The sequence below is a fragment of the Pimephales promelas genome, chromosome 15 (assembly GCF_988280905.1).
Source record: "Pimephales promelas chromosome 15, fPimPro1.hap1.1, whole genome shotgun sequence".
Taxonomy (NCBI): domain Eukaryota; kingdom Metazoa; phylum Chordata; class Actinopteri; order Cypriniformes; family Leuciscidae; genus Pimephales; species Pimephales promelas.
Window position 1 is genome coordinate 33,745,982 of NC_142783.1, and position 26,145 is coordinate 33,772,126.

The 26,145-nt window shown below is 38.1% G+C and overlaps 1 protein-coding gene across 2 annotated transcripts in view; it reads left to right on the forward strand.

The window, feature by feature from the left end:
- Positions 1 to 10,283, forward strand: part of plcb4a (phospholipase C, beta 4a) — a 43,545-nt gene extending 33,262 nt beyond the window's left edge. For both annotated transcript variants that reach the window (XM_039691041.2, XM_039691042.2), the window contains exons 33-37: positions 3,035 to 3,136; positions 4,828 to 4,885; positions 4,974 to 5,060; positions 6,451 to 6,487; positions 9,790 to 10,283. In XM_039691041.2, coding sequence (XP_039546975.2) covers positions 3,035 to 3,136; positions 4,828 to 4,885; positions 4,974 to 5,060; positions 6,451 to 6,487; positions 9,790 to 9,875 — 370 coding nt within the window. In that variant the 3' untranslated portion in view covers positions 9,876 to 10,283. The remainder of the gene's footprint in view (positions 1 to 3,034; positions 3,137 to 4,827; positions 4,886 to 4,973; positions 5,061 to 6,450; positions 6,488 to 9,789) is intronic.
- Positions 10,284 to 26,145: the final 15,862 nt, after the last annotated feature.

Sequence of the window (26,145 nt, forward strand, 5' to 3'; positions counted from 1 at the left end):
GATCTCTCTACAAAGATGTTCTTGTCTTTAAAGCTTTCTGTGCTACTGAATCACACCGTTTCTGATGTGTTTGTGGCATACAGCTAATTTGCTGAACATGAAAAGTGACTGTTTTTGCTATTTATATACTTACTATATTATATACAAAATATTTTATGCATTCATATTTTATATATATATATATATATATATGGAAACATTTATTTTTTTAATGTTTTTTTTTTTTAGGGAAGTCTCTTGTGCTTATCAAGTCTGTTTTTATTTGAACAAAAATACAGAAAAAAACAGTAATACAAATAATTGTTTTCTATTTTAATATTCTTTAAAAATACCATTTATTGCTGTGATCAAAGCTGAATTTTCAGCATCATTACTCCATTCTTCAGTGTCACATGATCCTTCAGAAATCACTTTAAAAATTATTTTAGACTCTCTAAAAATTATTAAAAAAAAATTTACCTGTGATTTTTTTTTTTTTTTTTTACGGGATACTTTGATGAATAAAAAGTAAAAAAAAAACAGTATTTATTTAAAAATATAAATCTTTTGTAACAATACACACTACCGTTCAAAAGTTTGGGGTCAGTCATTTTTTTCTTTCTTTTTTTGAAAGAAATTATTACTTTTATTCACCAAGGACGCATTAAATTGATGGTAAAGATTTATATTATCAGAAAATAATTTTTATAAGGATTACACTTTCCAAAAAAAATATTAAGCAGCACAACTGTATCCAACATTGATATTAAATTATATTAGAGTAATTTCTGAAGGATCATGTGACACTGAAGACTGGAGTCAAATTCAGCTTTGATCACAGGAATAAATTACATTTTACTATATACTAAAATAGAAAACTAAAATAGATATATATACTACTGATAGATCTATTATATATATATATATATATATATATATATATATATATGAAGAGTTCAGATGCAAAAGCCTCTAAGTGTCATTTGAAATTTTCTTCTAGAATGATCATTTTTATCAGTTCAGTAATTTCACTTAAATGACAATTTATAGGTAATCTTCATTGCCATTTAAGTGAAATCACTGAACTTAAATATACAAGCTTGATAAAAATGATCACAAAAAAAAATTATACATATACAAATATGTAAACTTTGACTGAAAATAGTGTTAAAAAGATCCACCAATAAAATTTTTAAAACTTGAAAAAGTATTTTGCTACAGTTTATATGATTGTGGTGCCTTGAAAAAGTATTTTGTTACATTTTATATGATTGTGGTGCCGTATTTAATTTAAATGAAGTCAGTGTCATTATTTTCTGGGCACACATGCCTCCTTTCCTTTCTTATGCAAACAGTGCATGCCGGATTAACAGAGGACATCACTGTGTGCCTGATAATTGCTATTAACGTCTGTGTACAGTTTTTATTGATCGTGTCCGCAGTAATTCATTAAGTGATGGATATGTCCAGGCATATATCCAGAAGTGAAGTCGAGCACACCTTCGGCATGTGCAGTCCCGGTAAAGTCCTGTATTGTGGGGAATTGCTCCATGTGAAGTGTGAGCTGCACTAATTTTGTAGGCATAACCTGATTTGCATAATTCGTTTAGTAAATCGAGTGCTGAAACAATGCTTGCTAAACAACACTATCAGTGGGTGCAATTCATTCTCACTGAATTCTCCCTTGTGTGCGTTTCTTATGGGCTTTTGTTCCATACGACACGTGTGTGTGTGTGTGTGTGTGTGTGTGTCTGTGTCTGTTCCTGCAGCTGGTGTTTTGTTCTCTGTGGAGTTAATGTAAAATATACAATAAGAACACAGAGTTATCAAGCGTTTATTATTGCAATTGCACTTTAAACCGCATATACTTTCTACTTCTGTTGCACAGTGAAAACAAGATATTATCACAGCTTTTATATTGCAATAACGGTCTCACAAATTAGTTATTTTTGTTGAAAATAAAATAAAGATAGTTAATATATGAAATAACTATGTGATAATGTCTACTGTATTTATGTATAATTAAATATTCATTCGATTATTTTCCTTTTTATTAGAAATTTGATGGACTCAAAGAAAAACATCAATTACAAATAACGGTAACACTTTACCAAAAACTTCAAAAGCATTTATTAACCTTAGTTAATGTTCATTTTAACATTTACTACTACATTATTGAAATCAAAAGTTGTTAATGAACCTGAGCTAACATGAAGTAACAATCACAGTTTTTTATACTAACATAATCAAAGATGAATTAATACTTAACAAATGTATTGCTCATTGTTCATATTAGTTAAAGGAGTAGTTCACTTTTTAAAAAAAACTTTTGCTGATAATTTACTCACCCCCACGTCATCCAAGATGTCCATGTCTTTCTTTCTTCAGTGGAAAAGAAATTAAGGTTTTTGATGAAAACATTCCAGGATTTTCTCCATATAATGGACTTCAATGGGAACCAAACAGTTCAAGGTCCAGATGAGAGTTTCAGTGCAAACTGTTCAAAGGGCTTTAAACGATTCCAGACGATGAATAAGGGTCTTATCAAGCGAAACGATCGCTCATTTAATAAATAAATAACAAAGTTTAAGTTTTATAAGCTCAAATGGTCGCCTTACTCTGTTGCTCTGACTCTCCTGTTCGAACTCGTTCATCAAAATGAACAAATCTTTTTTCGAGTCATTTGGTTAATTCAATGAACGAAATGACTCAAAACATTTGTTCATTTTGATGAACGAGTTCGAACAGGAGAGTCACAAACGCGCATCACAGAACAGAGCAAGGCGAGCATTTGAGCTTATAAAACTTAAACTTTGTTATTTATTTATTAAATGGACATCTTGGATGACATGGGGGCGAGTAAATTATCAGCAAAAGTTTTTTTTTTTTAAAGTGAACTACTCTTTTAATAGTTAGGACCTTATCACATTGAGTACTACTAACATATGTACAAAACTTGCATGGGACACTTTTTTTATATAAATATATAAACGTAAATACAGCCCTACTTTTAACATCACAGAGCAAACCGATGATTGTCCTTCTCCTCTTCCAGACAGAGTAAAGAGCTGCGAACCAACCAAGCGAAGACCTCAATGGAGAGCAGCAAAGCCATCAGTCAAGACAAAAGCATAAAGAACAAGGCTGAGAGGGAACGGTAATAACAACTGCTCCCCTTTAAAGATCATACGACCAGCATTACTTTAGAGTTGCTCTTTCCTTTGGGCTATGCTTGTATTCTGAGACATTGCTTTCACAGTGTAATGACCAAACAGAGCCAATCTTGTGCAATTTCATCCATATAATTTGGGAAAACACCTTTTATAACTATTATTGTATACTTCTCTGATTGCATTAGTGATGTTCTGGTCAGTGCACTAGTTTCCACCTTTGTAAAATTACACTTTTTTTTGTTATTCTCTCCAAATTTGACCATACAGTGCATACATCATTCAGCAAAATAAACCCCATCTCCACAATGCTTCGATATGTTGACATTAAACTTTGTTTTTTTGGTAAACATGTTTTTGCACCGTAATAAACTTCTACAAATCTATAACAACGACAAAAAAAGCCTTGTATCATCAATCTATAGACCAAACTTCACAAATGAGGTTTTCATACCTTTTTGACTTTAACACACCAATAAATTATAATAATTTTAAAGGAGTAGTTCACTTTTGAAAAAACTTTTGCTGATACTTTACTCACCCCCATGTCATCCAAGATGTCCATGTCTTTCTTTCTTCAGTCGAAAAGAAATTAAGGTTTTTGATGAAAACATTCCAGGATTTTTCTCCATATAATGGACTTCAATGGGAACCAAACGGTTCAAGGTCCAAAAGAGAGTTTCGGATGCAGCTTCAAATGTCTTTAAACGACACCAGACGATGAATAAGGATCTTATCATGCGAAACGATCGCTTATTTCAAAACTTATTCCAAAAATTTAACTTTTCTAAGGACAAATGCTAGCCTTGCTCTATTCTGTGAGGCGCGTTTGTAACGTCACGTAATACGTAATTACGTTCAAAAGGTCACGGGCGACGTAGCCGAAAGTACAGAATCAAAATCGTCCGACATCGTTGTTTTACCTTTTAATTCCTTTTTTTGTAAACAGCGTTTGAGTTAGTTTGCACGTTCAACCTATGCGTTCAACTTGTAAACACTGACTCTGTACTTCCGGCTAAGTCGCCCGTGACCTTTTGAACGTAATTACGTATTACGAGACGTTACAAACGCGCCTCACAGAATAGAGCAAGGCTAGCATTTGTCCTTAGAAAAGTTACATTTTTGGAATAAGCTTTGAAATAACCGATCGTTTCGCATGATAAGACCCTTATTCATCGTCTGGTGTCGTTTAAAGCCCTTTGAAGCTGCACTGAAACTCTCTTTTGGACCTTAAACCGTCTGGTTCCCATTGAAGTCCATTATATGGAGAAAAATCCTGGAACGTTTTCATCAAAAACCTTCATTTCTTTTCGACTGAAGAAAGAAAGACATGGACATCTTAGATGACATGGGGGTGAGTAAATTATCAGCAAAAGTTTTTTCAAAAGTGAACTAATCCTTTAATAAATTTAATATGTTTGATTCGTTGTTAGCTCTTTCATACTAACAGATTGGCGAGCATTCATCGCCCACTAATCCTCCGCGATAACACCCTGACCAGTCCGCGAACTCAACGATTTGTAAATCGGGCTTAAAATCTTGTAGTGTGAACTACTGTAGGCTGTAGTGTGTGCACAAACGTTTAAGCCAGTGCCACCTAATGGTCAAAAGTTATAACTTAGAAGCAATAATCTACTTCTAGGCTTTACAAACTCTGATATTGATATTGTTTCCGCAGGAGAGTTCGAGAGCTCAACAGCACGAACACAAGGAAGTTTCTTACGGAAAGAAAGAGGGTAACGATTCTAATCTTGTTTCAGATGTGTGTTTTTTTTCAAATGCATGTTTCTAATTATGTAAATGAACATGGGCGTTGATTGACAGCTCGCCATGAAACAGTCTAAAGAGAGCGAGCAACTCCAGGCGGCTCAGCGTGAACACCTCGAGAGGCTGGAGAAACACAACGAGGAGGTATTTGGATGTTTGGGTCGTTCCTGCTGTGCTGTGCCACTTCCACATAACCAGTGTGCTTCTGTAATTAAGCATGCATATCCATATAAAGGGATAACAGACTTCTCTTTCATATTGCGAATCTATTGAAATGTTGATTTGGTCAAACAGGATTAATGTTTTAGAGGCGCAAACCAGTGAACCGACATCACTGAAGTCATTGATCCTTAATCATGCAAAATGATGTCACTTCCTTGAAGATGATGTCATAATTCATGTTTTTATTTGACAAAAGACTGAGGATGAAAAGTGATATAGGAAAAATGAAAAAAAAATATAACTGATTATTATCAGTTAACCCTGTAAAGCCTGATATGAGAAATTAAAATGTTTATTGAAACTTTACACAGTATATTTAAAAAAGTCTAAGTATGCATATGTGTCTTTGTTGGGTATCATATTTGATAAATCAAGCTTTTATGGCTCATATAGTGAAAATATGGAGTAAAACTCCAGAAAATATGCAATTTGATGCAGATGCTGATATTTATTTAGACATATAGGAAATATGCCAATGTTTAGTGGTCGTGGGCGGAGCATAAGCAATATGACATCATATAGCTCAAAAAAATCCAAAAGGCTTGATTATTGAGAGGGTTTCGGCTTTTTGGGGATAAAAAAAAGAGTGAATATAATTTTTTTTCATTGTATGGTGGTTGTCCACACGCTGCATAGACACATTAATATGCAAACAGCTTATAAATGTGAATTTTGCATCTGATGACCCCTTTAATAACATATATCAAATGCATATAAATATCAGTCATCACTTAGTAAGATTAGTTTAATTCAAATTTAATAAAATTTAAAATGTAATTAATAAATATTTAAATGCTTAGTTTTATGATCAAATCTCTGCAGTTTTTAAACATATAATGCAATACAATGATGATTGAGAGATGAACAGATAAACCTTCCTCAAAAGCCTGATGATCATATTTGAGACTCACATTTGAACATGATTTTACTAAAAAATAATATATGGATAATCAAAGTTGCTTCAGTCTAGTTGATCTTGAAATATCAGGAACAATATAAAAGTTATTCTGATGTTGACTTGATATGAATTAGTGCAGATTTCATAGCAAAAAGGTGGACGTGTGTACAGTTACACTATAAACTATATCAGATTGAGTGTTAACAGGTTTATTAGCAATTACATTTTTTTGAAACTTGATTAGAAATGCTAATAAATGATGGTTTTGTTCTTAAATTATTTTAAATTCTAAGATATAATAGTGTGGCACGACAATATAATGCATAGCAGGAATGACCCGTTTGATGATGCATGAAACTGTCATGTGGATGTAATAAATCACTCACTATGAATTTTATTTTGTCTTTTATTTAGCTGTTGAACTCATGCTATGCAAAATCACAATGCCAAGGTAGGACTTTCTTCTCTTAAATCAATTTTACAACGCCTCCCCTTCCCATGATTCTTTCATTTCTCCTCGTATGGAAGTCCAGTCCATCATGTGTGTGAGTTATTGCTCGTCCTCCACACGTTCACAGACTACTGATCAGACAGACACGGCCGAGCCGTTCCTCATGGGTTCTCTGTTTATTTTGCCCGTCAGGAAGCTTGCACTCATCTGGAGATGTCAGTGCGTGTTCATGCTATAAAAAAATGTGTAAAAAATTGATTGAATACTGAATTTTGCCTCTTGTACCACAAATGTGAAACCTCTCTCCTCAGTTACTCAGCGTCATGCCAGTCTAAACCCTTTTGACTTTCTTTGTTCTGAGTTCACTCAGGTCTGTCAAGATCCAGAAAGGAGAAACCCTCACATTTTGGGTTTCACTGAAGAAAGTATTTCTGCCTTGTTTTTCCAGTACAAATACATAAAGCAAGATACACCCCCTTTTTGAGCATTGACGTGGAAATGCACTACCTAAACTTAAACCCTTTGGACTAAAGGCTTACGGTTGGTATCTTTTAAAAGAAAAAACTAGGCAGATTATTGATGAAATGGAATACATTTATAGAATTAAATTATGTAAAAGTTATTGACGTTTAAGTTTATTGTTACGATTCTTAAAAAAATATATAAATTAATATAGTTTTCAGCCTAAAAATGACAAAGTCAAAGCCTTATATCTAACCAATTTGAAGTTAATATCACAAACATTGAAGTTCCCATGAGAGTTTGTTTAGGCGTAATACCAAAAATAGCCACTGGGCGACATTGAATTCCATTGAGTTTAATTGCCATAACATATTAATAAATTTCTGTCTAAATATCACTTCTGTCACAAAATATGAAACCTTGAGACTCAGACCTTTCTGACAATATGTGTTTTGTCATGATTAGAAAAGGTTTTGATCATAAATTATAAAACGTGATGAAGCCCAAAAGGGGCGGAGCCTGATAAAATAATTTAGAGTACTATGTTTCTATGGTAACACAACAATATCAATTTCAAAACAGCTTTCACAGGATGAATTGTGAGTTCGTAAGCTTTCAAATGATTATGAAAACTACTAAAATATGTGATGTAATACAAAAGGTGATAAAAAATATATTTTAGGGGATAATAAATATAATACACTTTTTAGAGGATAATATTTTTTATTGACAAATACAATATTATATGTTTTATTGTGAACTTTTAGCATGCAAATCAAAGTTTGAATGATTAAAAGTGTGTTTTTTGACTTTTTGTTACAAAGGTGAAAACTGATTTGTCATATATTACTTGTCATATATTAATCCATTACTCTTCCAACATATATTTTTTCTGCAAAATCATCAACAAATATGTATTCTCGAGCCTTAGACCTTTCCAACGATATATAGTTTGCCATGATTTAGTAGAAAAATATTGAAGTAAACTTAAATATCCTGCTAGGAAGAGATTACATATTGTTTTCTGAAAAATGTAACGTTACCAAAATGAAGCAAGTTTATGATTAAAACAAGAATATCCGCCAATAGGGTCATACAAATAAACTTAATTCAAGATTATATTTTCTGACTCTATTTGTCAATATTTTAAGACTTGAGACATGACTTCTCAAGTAAATGTATCTTGATTCAAAAATGTTTAAATATTTGTACTGGAAATCAAGACAAAAAAAAAAGTATATATATATATTTATATAAATTTATATATATATATATATATATATATACAGTATATATCAACTTTTATTTATAAAGCACAATAAAAACAACAGTAGTTGAACATTGTGCTGTACAGAAGAAATAAAATATCGTAAAAAAAAAACAAGACTGACCGCAAAACTAATGAGAAGGGGGGGGGGGGGGTGTTTACATCGAAACCACCAATTTGGCCATTCAACATTAAATCAAGGACACTTGTAGGCCAGTGAAAACAGGTAGGTTTTTAACTTAGATTTAAAAACAGACTCAGTGGATATTAATCTTAAAGATACAGGAAGACTATTCCATAGTTTTGGACCAACAACAGAAAAAGCACGGTCACCTCTCGTCTTCAGCCTTGATCTTCTTATCTCACGATATATATATATATATGAAGAGTTCAGATGCAAAAGCCTCTAAGTGCCATTTGAAATTTTCTTCTAAAATGATGATTTTTATCAAGCTTGTATATTTAAGTTCAGTAATTTCACTTAAATGTCAATGATAATTACCTATTAATTGTCATTTAAGTGAAATTACTGAACTTAAATATACAAGCTTGATAAAAATTGTCATTTTAGAAGAAAATTTCAAATGGCATTTAGAGGCTTTTGCATCTGAACTCTTCATATATTTTGCAATGCATGAACTATTGCTTTAACATGTTTGACATTGCAAATGTTCTCATCTCCAGACTGAGGTTGTGCATGTTTCTTTTGCTGTTGATTTAAATGCAGTGCATAAACGAGTTGATTTTTCTATTCTCTTCATCCACTTCAATCACCAGAGGAAACACTGAATGTCACATTGCGTTTCCACTGATGGCTGGTACATAGTCCTATAATACGCTTCCCAACCAGGCTAATCTAACTAAAACACAGGACGTGTCATGTGACCAACTTCAAAATGTTGTTTGTGAGCTTGCAATATCCTCCATACAGAAATGTTTGTTCCCCAGCGCACGTCTCATGTTGAGATGTCATTCAATAAACAGGATTTGTGAAAATCCAGGGCTTTTTATAACCCGGGTCTCTCTCGATAGCATATCCTCTAGAGGCCGGCGCTGTAATTCCTCATTAAAGAGAGACTATCGTGCTGTTCCCCATGTTCCTCGTCTTTAGTGTGTAATGTTGCTGGTTGAGCATGAAAACGCTCCAGTTCTCCTCTATATCAGTGTCAGTGTTTCTGAACTCCTGAAACGCCTCCATTGTAGTCGAACACGTCACAATATTCCTCATTATAATAATTCATGCGCAAAATAAAGGGGCGGGGCCTGGTTGAGTTAGTTAGTAGTGTGTTAAACTGGCTGTGATTTCCCAATCACACTCGAAGCGCTCGACCAATCACAACACACTGCTCCAGCCGACCAATCAGAGCACAGTGTGCTTTCCAGAAGGAGGGGCTTCATAGAGACAGGAAGTAAACAGAGCGTTACTGACAGACTGGGAAGAGAGGAGCCGCAACAATGGAGAATATGAGGAGAATAATCAACATTCAACAGGAAAACTTGTTCTAGTAGAGCCTGAAACACATCAAGACTTTGTAAAAGGGCGTAACATTTTTTTTCTTCACTGTCATTACAGGCCAAAGAGACGCGGCACATGAGGACACAAGAGAGGACAGACTGACGACCAATCAAACTCGCGGCTCATGTGAGGTCACACAGTGAGAACACACCCGTAAACGCACTTTTAGTGATGTACGCTTCATATTTATTTACTTTTTATGAATGTTGAAATATTTATGAATATTGTATATGAGCACACAGATGCTTAACGAGATGAACTTTAAAATTTTGATCTTTGCTTTACAGTAACTTTTAATGTCAACATGCAATTAAAATCGACTATATTTATTTTTTAAAAGAGACATTCCTGCTATAATTGTGAATGATTCACCAGTGCTTATTATTATAAAGAATAAACGTCTTTTACAAAATAATAACTTGATTAACCCTGATTGTAAACCTGGTACAGAACGCCAACTTTTTACCACACAATCAATTTATTTTTGTATTTTGATACATATATTTTGTACATTTGCCACAACCTGAGTAAAATGAATTGTGAATGCTTTGTTTTTAGAAATTTGTCTTTAGAAATAACAGTTTTTCATACTGATGTATTATAAAGATCATCCAAAATACTTGTTACACTTGACTAAAGTAACATTACATTAAAAGGTAAGACTCAGGTAAGATGCAGTCCTAGTCCTAACCATGAACTTAAATCTGATTGGTTGATTGAAATGTTGTTTCTGGATCAACAAAGGATCATGTTTTACTGGTGAAATCTGGTTGTTTGTTGAAATGAATGGGATCATGTGAAAGCAGCTTAACGAATAATGAGCTTAATGAGCATATAATGTTTATTTTATGCATACTTGATCATGTTTTCCCTCATAGTCGTCCATCTATTTCTGTCTGCAAACATGACGTCTCTTTGTCACAATGATTATTATGCAGCATGTCAGAGATGCACAGCATTGAACACAGAAAATTGCTTTTATTATTATTGTTTGTAATACTTTCTTGACTTATTTGCACACTAAAACCAAGCTGTTGGTATCGACAAAGCGTATCGTCGTTGTTTTTGTTTATGTTCTTTGTATTCCACATTATGAATTCAATTGTAGGAAATGAAGCATTGACCGACGTGTTTCATCTGAAACTGCGACGATGATCGAATGAATTGCTTCTTTAAAAGCGTGCGATTGCAGGCGGTTTCATCATGCACACGGGTTCAAATGACCGCTTCACATAAAACACACTGAGCCAAAATGATCCACAATGAAACGTCTCCTCGCAGCTCAAATCACATGTAAGAGATTTCTGTTGACGCATCGAGTCTTGCATGACGCCTGTTCCACATCGCAGGAACATTGTCATGTAAAGTGAGCATGCAAAGATCGCTGTGGTCTATAGATTAGCCCCAGTTAGTGTTGTGTGCCGTAACAAACACACACTTGCATGCATGAGCAGTCAACATGCTATAACTGACTCGTGTCGTGTTGTCTGTCTCTGAATTAGTCGTACAATCGTTGAAGCAGATTCTGAGTTAATTGAGTGAAAACGCAAAGCCGATGTGTTATGATATAACAGCTGCTTCTGTGATTCATTTTCCTCCCACTGAAATGTGCATGAATACATGCGACTGAAAGAATAACAGCTGCACTGCGCTTAAAGCAATATCCCTGCTTATTTGCAATCTAATGACTACATAAAACTAGGGGTGTGTTATTTTATCCAAGGTTGTGCGTGTGCAAGGATGCCAATCTGAACAAATGACTTGAGTTATCAGCTGATATGACTTTTGCTTCATTTGTCTGTAAATGCGTGTGCACATTCAGGTCTTAAAATACATGCGTAAATATGAATAATAAGATAAATATGCAACCTAACATTGGCTACTACAATATATAAATCAAATTCATTACATTGGTGATGTATAAACATGAGTTCATCCACTTGGACATTTTAACCCTCAAACCGTATTCACTTTATAGCCCTTAATCCTGTAATTTTGGACAAATGTGGGTACAGAGGACATATAAATGTTATATCACTGTCTTCGATAAAGTTTTGTCTATTTTATGCTGTTTTTTATGCTATTTTATGCCATTTATGCTGTTTTTTATTATTTTGGGTGTATTTTTGAATTTATTTACTTCAAAAAGTACCATATTTTTTATGTAAATTATGCTTATTTTTTATGTTTTATTTATTTATTTTTTAACGACATTAAAATATCATTCCAATAAGTTCTTAGAGCTAAAAACTAAAGGTGAAGTCAGTTTGTGGTCACCTGGTGTCTTATTTTAGCTTATTTCAGAATGCTCTAAATTACAGTTTTTCCCATTCATTTCTATGGGTGCCCATTTTTGACCCAAATACAAGATTAAGGAGTTTTTGTAGAATTAAGTCAAAAAAATTGTGTGTTCAGGAGGCAAATTTAGGAAAAGTAGCCAAGTCTTGTACCGCTCAAATAAATCAAAACTATTTTGCCCACATTTGTCCAGAATACAGTTTTAGTATGTTCTTAGAGTATTAAATGAAATGTGAAATTTCTGTGAAAATATGCTTGTTACCATTTTTTTCATTAGATTTAAATAACGTCCTAATCACAGAAGAACTGGACATTTTACAATTCTTAAAATGTTAAACTTTTATTTTTTTATTTTTTTACAAATAAACAAAAAAATACAATCTTTAAATGTATGCTTTTAAACTCTGTTGGTGAATTGCATGGTAGACATCCATTATGTTTACAAAAATACGTTTTAAGAATGGTATGCTAACGTATAAAGACTGTTATGTAAAACTTTTCAGAAAAATAACCTTCCATGAATGGTGTATACAGTATTATTTTTAAACTAATGTTTTGGGAAGAACATTACATTAGTGTTCATGGATTTAAAGGTACTGTATGAACTTCTGTTTTGTCTGTCAGCGTCTCGTCTGTTCACTTTAATCATGTTGCGTGTCGTGATTCAGTGAGAGAACTTCCGGTTTTGATTGTGTTTCTCTGTTACACGTCCAGCTCAGTTATGTTTCATAATACTGTATTGGACGCGTTATAGCCCCCGGTCATACTGCAATTCTTGCAGCCAGATAAATAATAGAGAAGATGAGGAGGATTGTTTCGCATCCGGACCTCTTATGCTGATGAAACGGATCATCATCTGAGGAAATACAGGAGAGGTAGATTTCTCTTCAGAATATTCAACATCTGTGTTAAATGTGGAGAATTAACTGCGCCTGTCGAGAGGTTAAATATACCTCTGACTGTGGGGAATATTTCATATGTCTGAAACATAATCACAGGCCATAAAGACAGTATGAGAGCAGCAGCGTGTGGTGATCACTGAGGAGAGCGACCCGGAGCCGCCGAAGCGGGACTGTGATGAGGAGGGAGTGTGTGACCCTGTCGGGTTCATGCTGTTCCTCAACCTGCTGAGATGCTCGCTTTAAAGCGCTTCCTAAAGGTAAAACGCATAATTATCCTGCCATTCAGGACATCTTCGTCTAAGGCTGCGTGTATGGAAGTGTAATATATATATAAGCAAAAAAGAGAGATATATATTTAACAAAAAAACGTTATATTGCCAAAAGTTTTTGGACGTCTGCCATGACATCCTATTCTTAATCCGTAGGGTTAAATATGTAGTTGCTCCACCCTTTATAGCTTTAACAGCTTCAACTCTTCTGGGAAGGCTTTCCACAAGGTTTAGGAGTGTGTTTATGGGAATTTTTGACCATTCTTCTAGAAGCACATTAGTGAGGTCAGGCACTGATGTTGGACGAGAAGGCCTGGTCTGGTCTGCTCTTATTAATCCCGAAGCTGTTCTATCAGGTTGAGATCAGGACTTAGTGCAGGCCAGTCCAGTTCCTCTACACCAAACTCCCTCATCCATGTTGTTAGGGACACGTTGCTCAGTCATGTTGCAACAGGAAAGGTTTATCGCCAAACTCCAAATTGTCTTGGTATGCTGAAGCATTAAGAGTTCCTTTCACTGGAACTAACGGGCCAAGCCAAACCCCTGAGAAACATCCCCGCACCATAATCCCCCCTCCACCAAACATCCCCGCACCATAATCCCCCCTCCATCAAACAACCCCACACCATAATCCCCCCTCCACCAAACATCCCCGCACCATAATCCCCCCTCCATCAAACAACCCCACACCATAATCCCCCCTCCACCAAACATCCCCGCACCATAATCCCCCCTCCATCAAACAACCCCACACCATAATCCCCCCTCCACCAAACAACCCCGCACCATAATCCCCCTCCACCAAACAACCCCACACCATAATCCCCCCTCCACCAAACAACCCCGCACCATAATCCCCCCTCCACCAAACAACCCCGCACCATAATCCCCCCTCCACCAAACAACCCCGCACCATAATCCCCCTCCACCAAACAACCCCACACCATAATCCCCCCTCCACCAAACAACCCCGCACCATAATCCCCCCTCCATCAAACAACCCCGCACCATAATCCCCCCTCCACCAAACAACCCCACACCATAATCCCCCCTCCACCAAACAACCCCGCACCATAATCCCCCTCCACCAAACAACCCCGCACCATAATCCCCCCTCCACCAAACAACCCCGCACCATAATCCCCCTCCACCAAACAACCCCACACCATAATCCCCCCTCCACCAAACAACCCCGCACCATAATCCCCCCTCCACCAAACAACCCCGCACCATAATCCCCCCTCCACCAAACAACCCCGCACCATAATCCCCCTCCACCAAACAACCCCACACCATAATCCCCCCTCCACCAAACAACCCCGCACCATAATCCCCCCTCCACCAAACAACCCCGCACCATAATCCCCCCTCCATCAAACAACCCCGCACCATAATCCCCCCTCCACCAAACAACCCCGCACCATAATCCCCCTCCACCAAACAACCCCACACCATAATCCCCCCTCCACCAAACAACCCCGCACCATAATCCCCCTCCACCAAACAACCCCGCACCATAAACCAAAATATCTTTTTGATATTACAGTACAAATTGGTATGTAGTTTTGAGGTTGTGTTTATAGTTGAGAGAAAACTATATTGTGTTGGTTATCAAGAAAAACTGGAATTGAGCATATTATGTGTATTTATCTTAGAAATGTGCATTTCTATTAACATACATTTTTAATATGAGTCAAGTGGGGTGCACTGAATTTTGGGATACAGATTTTGTGTGCACATTGTAACAAACGTAGTTGTTCATCCAAATAATCCATGCACACACGCTATGCTGAAATAGTGTGCAGCATTCTCTTCTCTCTCTCATACTCTAGGGATGGATATGGAGATATTTGGCAGAGAAAAACACACACTGCTCTCTTGTCAGGGCAGTGTGTGTGTGTGGGCCGACGCAGAACTGAAGTGCAGGGCGACTAAAAATACAGCCGGCACGCCACTCACGAGGTGAAATTTCAATTAAGACACAAGCACTTCATCATTATTCCACTTGGCTGATGATTACGATCTGACATTTTAACACACGCACACACGCTGATATATATTCTGCCACTTTCTTGGCAAGAGGAAGAAGGCAATCGTACAATTATCACTTCAACCAGTCAATCATTTAACCTTTTCTTTGATAGATTGGCACAATTTTGATGAGGCCATAATAAGAGGGGTCAGAAATGATACGCTCCAAACCAAACAACAGCTTTGAAAGGAAAGTGATCGCGGACGCGCCCAGTCAAATGATAGAGGAGGGTTGTAAAATGCAAAGCGTATAATAAAATGGCCTTTACGCTAACTTTATGATGGGCCTTTTGAGAGGATAAAAGGCGTCTGTTTTAAGGGTAATTTCACTTGTTCTGCTTCAGGATACACTGGCTTTGAGCAGTTGATGGCAATGCAGCTCTTGATATCAGGAGTTTAATGGCTGACTACTGCTGGCCATGGAGGTGAACCAATGCTGATAAGAGTGTGTGTGTGTGTGTGTGTGTGTGTGTGTGTGTGTGTGTGTGTGTGCAGTTTTTTATCCTAGTGGGAACCTGACAGCGCATAGACTCATGGGGACTCACTGTGGGGACCTAAATTGAGATTCCCATGAGGAACAACAAGCAAGCTTATAAATCATTCAGAGTGAGTTTTTGGAAAATGCAGAAAATTTTGTGTGATGGGAGAGAAGGGGAGAGAATATACAGTTTGTACAGTATAAAAACCAGTATGTCTATGGAGAGTCCCAACAAAGAATTACCTGGTGATATTGCTTCAAGCCTGGAGATACTGCTGTCTGCATTAGCATCAGATGTGTTCAGACACAAAATCTAGATTTCCGTAACACAAATATGATTTTAATATGAAAAACGAAGCCTCAGAAGCCGCTCTGTTGTACATCTTTCTCATTACGGCCAATTTAAGTTCACAATCGCACAGAACTGAATGAATCATACAAGAGACGATCACTTTAACATGTACAAACCCTCGCGTTGTGTAAACAGGAGCCGTAGATCCCGATGTGTTCGTGTTTCAGGCAGCACGATCCTGTACGAAAGAGTGAACTTAACAAGCTCGAGGAGAAATGAAGATTAATCCAATATTTGCTTTTCACTGCGGTACAATCGTGGATATCAGCAGAGAATGCTAAACAGGCTGAGCTTTATCAAACACACGCTTCTTCATTAGGCTACATGGATTGTGCTTCAGTTCAGATTCAGTTTATTAATGTGACAAACTGCAGTGTGTGGACGTGAGGATTTACTTCGTTATTGTGAAGTAGCTATTTCACGACAGTTCATAAAAACGTGTCATTCCTCCTTATTTTGAACTGAATAAATCGCCACCCCTCTGAAACACATGATCTGATTCCTGAGAGCTGATTCTTTCAGTGAACCTTTTGAATCGGTTTGCAAATCACAGGACTGACCCGCATCCATAATGCAGTATGCATTCAGGGCTTGACATGAACTCTTTTGCTCACCAGTCTCTAACCATGTTTCCATCGACACGTTTTTATCCGAATTAAGTGATAACAGTAAAATTCGATTCAATTTCATGAATATCGACTCAAATGAAATAGGTTCGGTCTCATCGGATTTTATCTTGATCGATATACGGCTTATGCGATAAACGCTGATGGAAACGTTATTTGCCGGATAAATAATGAATTGCGATCTCAAATAACCCAGTTATTGGACTCTATCAGAATCCAGAGTTTCAAGAAGATTGGAGAAACTTATTTTTTCGACCCCCCCCAAAAAAACGACAGTGTTACCCCTTTCGTTTTTTTTTTAGAGCGAAAAAATAAGTTTCTCCAATCTTCTTGAAACTCTGGATTCTGATAGAGGGCCATGGGACTTAGACCTGAGTGCAAAAATGGAGGCTCTAGACCCTTCCAGAGCTGAGATATTGAGATACCATTATAAATATCTCAATATCTCAGCTCTGGAAGGGTCTAGAGCCTCCATTTTTGCACTCAGGTCTAAGTCCCATGGCCCTCTATCAGAATCCAGAGTTTTGAGAAGATTGGAGAAACTTATTTTTTCGACCCCAAAAAAAACGACAGTGTTACCCCTTTCGTGTTTTTTTTTTGAGCGAAAAAATAAGTTTCTCCAATCTTCTTGAAACTCGGGATTCTTATAGACGGCCATGGGACTTAGACCTGAGTGCAAAAATGGAGGCTCTAGACCCTTCCAGAGCTGAGATATCGAAATTCAAAATTTCGACCCGAAAAAAAAAACGACAGTGTTACCCCTTTCGTTTTGTTTTTTTTTCGTTTTCGGGCGAAAAATTAAGTTTCTCCAATCTTCTCAAAACTCTGGATTCTGATAGAGGGCCACGAGACTTTGACCTGAGTGCAAAAATGGAGGCTCTAGACCCTTCCAGAGCTGAGATATCAAAATTCAAAATTTCTACCCGAAAAAAAACCCGACAGTGTTACCCCTTTCGTTTTTTCCGTTTTTGGGCGCAGTGTTACCCCTTTCGTTTTTGTTTTTTTGGGGCGAAAAAATAAGTTTCTCCAATCTTCTCAAAACTCTGGATTCTGATAGAGGGCCACGAGACTTTGACCTGAGCGCAAAAATGGAGCCTCTAGACCCTTCCAGAGCTGAGATATCAAAATTCAAAATTTCGACCTGAAAAAAAAAACGACAGTGTTACCCCTTTCGTTTTTGGGCGAAAAATTTAATTTCTCCAATCTTCTCAAAACTCTGGATTCTGATCGAGGGCTGTGAGACTTTGACCTGAGTGCAAAAATGGAGGATCTAGACCCTTCCAGAGCTGAGATATCGAAATTCAAAATTTCGACCCGAAAAAAAAAACGACAGTGTTACCCCTTTCGTTTTTTTCCGTTTTCGGCGAAAAATTAAGTTTCTCCAATCTTCTCAAAACTCTGGATTCTGATAGAGGGCCACGAGACTTTGACCTGAGTGCAAAAATGGAGGCTCTAGACCCTTCCAGAGCTGAGATATCGAAATTCAAAATTTCGACCCAAAAAAAAAACGACAGTGTTACCCCTTACGTTTTTTTCCGTTTTCGGCGAAAAATTAAGTTTCTCCAATCTTCTCAAATCTCTGGATTATGATAGAGGGCTGTGAGCAGGGCCTGAAGTTAATTTTTTCGGCCACCGGCCACTGTGGCAGGTGGATTTAAAAATTCACCCGCCACAGAGACTTTTTACCAGCCATTTTTTTTTTGCCTCATAAACGTAAAAAAAAAAAAAAAAAAAAAAAACCCGGGAATTTCACAATATTCTTCTTTAACTTGTAAGAACACACATTTTAGTGCTGTCAAGTAATAATAACTCTAATAACATACATTTAAAAAAAATCTTTTTATTCATTGATTTTGACAGACACACACACAACATATATAGTATATACTCAACAGATAGACCTACCGCAGCTCGTAAACAAATCACACGCGGCTGTGTTGATGGCGGATTTAGTCACGTACAGGTCTTACTCTTAACAGCTTTTAGTTACAGCGTTCAGGAACGGTTAAATATGAACTAAATTAATAATGTTATTACTGATAAAATTACCGGGTACCGGACATTTTCTCACCGGTTCCCAACTCCCAACATGCACAGTTGCACACGCACACACATCTGTGCAACTGTCATTGTACTTTAACCTACAACAGCGACGCATTACATTATCTCATCCCATCTCATCAACAGTTTCATACTCGCACACGTAGTCAGAAAAAGAGCCTCATCTTCTTTCTGATCGCATGAACGTTACGAAACAACAGTCGCTGTCATAAATCAGCCACTCACGAACCTTGCCATTGCCGCCGATTGTTCACTTTGTATTAAAAATGTCTTCTTTACTTTTCTTTTTCTCATCCTCATCTTTTTGTTGGCTGTTTGTTTTGTTTCAGCTGGCCTCTTTACCCCAGTAATGTGCCGCCACATTTTAGCTAAAGTCCACCGCAATAGCGGACTTCGTTGAAATGTAAAAATCCTAATGAATCACTCAATTCTCATTGGCTACCCGCCAATGTGGCAGGTAGATTGACAGTGTTACCCGCCAATAGCAAAATTCACCCGCATTTGGCAGGTGGTCGGGTGTTAATTTCAGGCCCTGGCTGTGAGACTTTGACCTGAGTGCAAAAATGGAGGATCTAGACCCTTCCAGAGCTGAGATATCGAAATTCAAAATTTCGACCCCCCCCCAAAAAAAACGACAGTGTTACCCCTTACGTTTTTTTCCGTTTTCGGCGAAAAATTAAGTTTCTCCAATCTTCTCAAAACTCTGGATTCTGATAGAGGGCCACGAGACTTTGACCTGAGTGCAAAAATGGAGGCTCTAGACCCTTCCAGAGCTGAGATATCAAAATTCAAAATTTCGACCCGAAAAAAAAAAACGACAGTGTTACCCCTTACGTTTTTTTTCGTTTTTGGGCGAAAAATTAAGTTTCTCCAATCTTCTCAAAACTCTGGATTATGATAGAGGGCCACGAGACTTTGACCTGAGTGCAAAAATGGAGGCTCTAGACCCTTCCAGAGCTGAGATATCGAAATTCAAAATTTCGACCCAAAAAAAAAACGACAGTGTTACCCCTTACGTTTTTTTCTGTTTTCGGCGAAAAATTAAGTTTCTCCAATCTTCTCAAAACTCTGGATTATGATAGAGGGCTGTGAGACTTTGACCTGAGTGCAAAAATGGAGGCTCTAGACCCTTCCAGAGCTGAGATATGGAAACTCAAAATTTCGACCCGAAAAAAAAAACGACAGTGTTACCCCTTACGTTTTTTTCCGTTTTCGGGCGAAAAATCAAGTTTCTCCAATCTTCTCAAAACTCTGGATTATGATAGAGGGCCGCGAGACTTTGACCTGAGCGCAAAAATGGAGGCTCTAGACCCTTCCAGAGCTGAGATATGGAAACTCAAAATTTCGACCCGAAAAAAAAACGACAGTGTTACCCCTTACGTTTTTTTCCGTTTTCGGGCGAAAAATCAAGTTTCTCCAATCTTCTCAAAACTCTGGATTATGATAGAGGGCCGCGAGACTTTGACCTGAGCGCAAAAATGGAGGCTCTAGACCCTTCCAGAGCTGAGATATGGAAACTCAAAATTTCGACCCGAAAAAAAAAACGACAGTGTTACCCCTTACGTTTTTTTCCGTTTTCGGGCGAAAAATCAAGTTTCTCCAATCTTCTCAAAACTCTGGATTATAATTGAGGGCCGCGAGACTTTGACCTGAGCGCAAAAATGGAGGCTCTAGACCCTTCCAGAGCTGAGATATGGAAACTCAAAATTTCGACCCGAAAAAAAAACGACAGTGTTACCCCTTACGTTTTTTTCCGTTTTCGGGCGAAAAATCAAGTTTCTCCAATCTTCTCAAAACTCTGGATTATGATAGAGGGCCGTGAGACTTTGACCTGAGCGCAAAAATGGAGGCTCTAGACCCTTCCAGAGCTGAGATATGGAAACTCAAAATTTCGACCCGAAAAAAAAACGACAGTGTTACCCCTTACGTTTTTTTCCGTTTTTGGGCGAAAAATCAAGTTTCTCCAATCTTCTCAAAACTCTGGATTATGATAGAGGGCCGCGAGACTTTGACCTGAGCGCAAAAATGGAGGCTCTAGACCCTTCCAGAGCTGAGATATGGAAACTCAAAATTTCGACCGGAAAAAAAAACGACAGTGTTACCCCTTACGTTTTTTTCAGTTTTCGGGCGAAAAATCAAGTTTCTCCAATCTTCTCAAAACTCTGGATTATGATAGAGGGACGCGAGACTATGACCTGAGCGCAAAAATGGAGGCTCTAGACCCTTCCAGAGCTGAGATATGGAAACTCAAAATTTCGACCCGAAAAAAAAACGACAGTGTTACCCCTTACGTTTTTTTCAGTTTTCGGGCGAAAAATCAAGTTTCTCCAATCTTCTCAAAACTCTGGATTATGATAGAGGGCCGCGAGACTTTGACCTGAGCGCAAAAATGGAGGCTCTAGACCCTTCCAGAGCTGAGATATGGAAACTCAAAATTTCGACCCGAAAAAAAAAACGACAGTGTTACCCCTTACGTTTTTTTCAGTTTTCGGGCGAAAAATCAAGTTTCTCCAATCTTCTCAAAACTCTGGATTATGATAGAGGGCCGCGAGACTTTGACCTGAGCGCAAAAATGGAGGCTCTAGACCCTTCCAGAGCTGAGATATGGAAACTCAAAATTTCGACCCGAAAAAAAAACGACAGTGTTACCCCTTACGTTTTTTTCAGTTTTCGGGCGAAAAATCAAGTTTCTCCAATCTTCTCAAAACTCTGGATTATGATAGAGGGCCGCGAGACTTTGACCTGAGCGCAAAAATGGAGGCTCTAGACCCTTCCAGAGCTGAGATATGGAAACTCAAAATTTCGACCCGAAAAAAAAAACGACAGTGTTACCCCTTACGTTTTTTTCAGTTTTCGGGCGAAAAATCAAGTTTCTCCAATCTTCTCAAAACTCTGGATTATGATAGAGGGCCGCGAGACTTTGACCTGAGCGCAAAAATGGAGGCTCTAGACCCTTCCAGAGCTGAGATATGGAAACTCAAAATTTCGACCCGAAAAAAAAACGACAGTGTTACCCCTTACGTTTTTTTCAGTTTTCGGGCGAAAAATCAAGTTTCTCCAATCTTCTCAAAACTCTGGATTATGATAGAGGGCCGCGAGACTTTGACCTGAGCGCAAAAATGGAGGCTCTAGACCCTTCCAGAGCTGAGATATGGAAACTCAAAATTTCGACCCGAAAAAAAAACGACAGTGTTACCCCTTACGTTTTTTTCCGTTTTCGGGCGAAAAATCAAGTTTCTCCAATCTTCTCAAAACTCTGGATTATGATAGAGGGCCGCGAGACTTTGACCTGAGCGCAAAAATGGAGGCTCTAGACCCTTCCAGAGCTGAGATATGGAAACTCAAAATTTCGACCCGAAAAAAAAAACGACAGTGTTACCCCTTACGTTTTTTTCCGTTTTCGGGCGAAAAATCAAGTTTCTCCAATCTTCTCAAAACTCTGGATTATGATAGAGGGCCGCGAGACTTTGACCTGAGCGCAAAAATGGAGGCTCTAGACCCTTCCAGAGCTGAGATATGGAAACTCAAAATTTCGACCCGAAAAAAAACGACAGTGTTACCCCTTACGTTTTTTTCCGTTTTCGGGCGAAAAATCAAGTTTCTCCAATCTTCTCAAAACTCTGGATTATGATAGAGGGCCGCGAGACTTTGACCTGAGCGCAAAAATGGAGGCTCTAGACCCTTCCAGAGCTGAGATATGGAAACTCAAAATTTCGACCCGAAAAAAAAACGACAGTGTTACCCCTTACGTTTTTTTCCGTTTTCGGGCGAAAAATCAAGTTTCTCCAATCTTCTCAAAACTCTGGATTATTATAGAGGGCCGCGAGACTTTGACCTGAGCGCAAAAATGGAGGCTCTAGACCCTTCCAGAGCTGAGATATGGAAACTCAAAATTTCGACCCGAAAAAAGAAACGACAGTGTTACCCCTTACGTTTTTTTCAGTTTTCGGGCGAAAAATCAAGTTTCTCCAATCTTCTCAAAACTCTGGATTATGATAGAGGGCCGCGAGACTTTGACCTGAGCGCAAAAATGGAGGCTCTAGACCCTTCCAGAGCTGAGATATGGAAACTCAAAATTTCGACCCGAAAAAAAACCGACAGTGTTACCCCTTACGTTTTTTTCCGTTTTCGGGCGAAAAATCAAGTTTCTCCAATCTTCTCAAAACTCTGGATTATTATAGAGGGCCGCGAGACTTTGACCTGAGCGCAAAAATGGAGGCTCTAGACCCTTCCAGAGCTGAGATATGGAAACTCAAAATTTCGACCCGAAAAAAAAAACGACAGTGTTACCCCTTACGTTTTTTTCAGTTTTCGGGCGAAAAATCAAGTTTCTCCAATCTTCTCAAAACTCTGGATTATGATAGAGGGCCGCGAGACTTTGACCTGAGCGCAAAAATGGAGGCTCTAGACCCTTCCATAGCTTAGATATGGAAACTCAAAATTTCGACCCGAAAAAAAAACGACAGTGTTACCCCTTACGTTTTTTTCCGTTTTTGGGCGAAAAATCAAGTTTCTCCAATCTTCTCAAAACTCTGGATTATGATAGAGGGCCGCGAGACTTTGACCTGAGCGCAAAAATGGAGGCTCTAGACCCTTCCAGAGCTGAGATATGGAAACTCAAAATTTCGACCCGAAAAAAAAACGACAGTGTTACCCCTTACGTTTTTTTCCGTTTTCGGGCGAAAAATCAAGTTTCTCCAATCTTCTCAAAACTCTGGATTATGATAGAGGGCCGCGAGACTTTGACCTGAGCGCAAAAATGGAGGCTCTAGACCCTTCCAGAGCTGAGATATGGAAACTCAAAATTTCGACCCGAAAAAAAAAACGACAGTGTTACCCCTTACGTTTTTTTCAGTTTTCGGGCGAAAAATCAAGTTTCTCCAATCTTCTCAAAACTCTGGATTATGATAGAGGGCCGCGAGACTTTGACCTGAGCGCAAAAATGGAGGCTCTAGACCCTTCCAGAGCTGAGATATGGAAACTCAAAATTTCGACCCGAAAAAAAAACGACAGTGTTACCCCTTACGTTTTTTTCAGTTTTCGGGCGAAAAATCAAGTTTCTCCAATCTTCTCAAAACTCTGGATTATGATAGAGGGCCGCGAGACTTTGACCTGAGCGCAAAAATGGAGGCTCTAGACCCTTCCAGAGCTGAGATATGGAAACTCAAAATTTCGACCCGAAAAAAAAACGACAGTGTTACCCCTTACGTTTTTTTCCGTTTTCGGGCGAAAAATCAAGTTTCTCCAATCTTCTCAAAACTCTGGATTATGATAGAGGGCCGCGAGACTTTGACCTGAGCGCAAAAATGGAGGCTCTAGACCCTTCCAGAGCTGAGATATGGAAACTCAAAATTTCGACCCGAAAAAAAAAACGACAGTGTTACCCCTTACGTTTTTTTCAGTTTTCGGGCGAAAAATCAAGTTTCTCCAATCTTCTCAAAACTCTGGATTATGATAGAGGGCCGCGAGACTTTGACCTGAGCGCAAAAATGGAGGCTCTAGACCCTTCCAGAGCTGAGATATGGAAACTCAAAATTTCGACCCGAAAAAAAAACGACAGTGTTACCCCTTACGTTTTTTTCAGTTTTCGGGCGAAAAATCAAGTTTCTCCAATCTTCTCAAAACTCTGGATTATGATAGAGGGCCGCGAGACTTTGACCTGAGCGCAAAAATGGAGGCTCTAGACCCTTCCAGAGCTGAGATATGGAAACTCAAAATTTCGACCCGAAAAAAAAACGACAGTGTTACCCCTTACGTTTTTTTCAGTTTTCGGGCGAAAAATCAAGTTTCTCCAATCTTCTCAAAACTCTGGATTATGATAGAGGGCCGCGAGACTTTGACCTGAGCGCAAAAATGGAGGCTCTAGACCCTTCCAGAGCTGAGATATGGAAACTCAAAATTTCGACCCGAAAAAAAAACGACAGTGTTACCCCTTACGTTTTTTTCAGTTTTCGGGCGAAAAATCAAGTTTCTCCAATCTTCTCAAAACTCTGGATTATGATAGAGGGCCGCGAGACTTTGACCTGAGCGCAAAAATGGAGGCTCTAGACCCTTCCAGAGCTGAGATATGGAAACTCAAAATTTCGACCCGAAAAAAAAACGACAGTGTTACCCCTTACGTTTTTTTCCGTTTTCGGGCGAAAAATCAAGTTTCTCCAATCTTCTCAAAACTCTGGATTATGATAGAGGGCCGCGAGACTTTGACCTGAGCGCAAAAATGGAGGCTCTAGACCCTTCCAGAGCTGAGATATGGAAACTCAAAATTTCGACCCGAAAAAAAAACGACAGTGTTACCCCTTTCGTTTTTGGGCGAAAAATTTAATTTCTCCAATCTTCTCAAAACTCTGGATTCTGATCGAGGGCTGTGAGACTTTGACCTGAGTGCAAAAATGGAGGATCTAGACCCTTCCAGAGCTGAGATATCGAAATTCAAAATTTCGACCCGAAAAAAAAAAACGACAGTGTTACCCCTTTCGTTTTTTTCCGTTTTCGGCGAAAAATTAAGTTTCTCCAATCTTCTCAAAACTCTGGATTCTGATAGAGGGCCACGAGACTTTGACCTGAGTGCAAAAATGGAGGCTCTAGACCCTTCCAGAGCTGAGATATCGAAATTCAAAATTTCGACCCAAAAAAAAAACGACAGTGTTACCCCTTACGTTTTTTTCCGTTTTCGGCGAAAAATTAAGTTTCTCCAATCTTCTCAAATCTCTGGATTATGATAGAGGGCTGTGAGCAGGGCCTGAAGTTAATTTTTTCGGCCACCGGCCACTGTGGCAGGTGGATTTAAAAATTCACCCGCCACAGAGACTTTTTACCAGCCATTTTTTTTTTGCCTCATAAACGTAAAAAAAAAAAAAAAAAAAAAAAAACCCGGGAATTTCACAATATTCTTCTTTAACTTGTAAGAACACACATTTTAGTGCTGTCAAGTAATAATAACTCTAATAACATACATTTAAAAAAAATCTTTTTATTCATTGATTTTGACAGACACACACACAACATATATAGTATATACTCAACAGATAGACCTACCGCAGCTCGTAAACAAATCACACGCGGCTGTGTTGATGGCGGATTTAGTCACGTACAGGTCTTACTCTTAACAGCTTTTAGTTACAGCGTTCAGGAACGGTTAAATATGAACTAAATTAATAATGTTATTACTGATAAAATTACCGGGTACCGGACATTTTCTCACCGGTTCCCAACTCCCAACATGCACAGTTGCACACGCACACACATCTGTGCAACTGTCATTGTACTTTAACCTACAACAGCGACGCATTACATTATCTCATCCCATCTCATCAACAGTTTCATACTCGCACACGTAGTCAGAAAAAGAGCCTCATCTTCTTTCTGATCGCATGAACGTTACGAAACAACAGTCGCT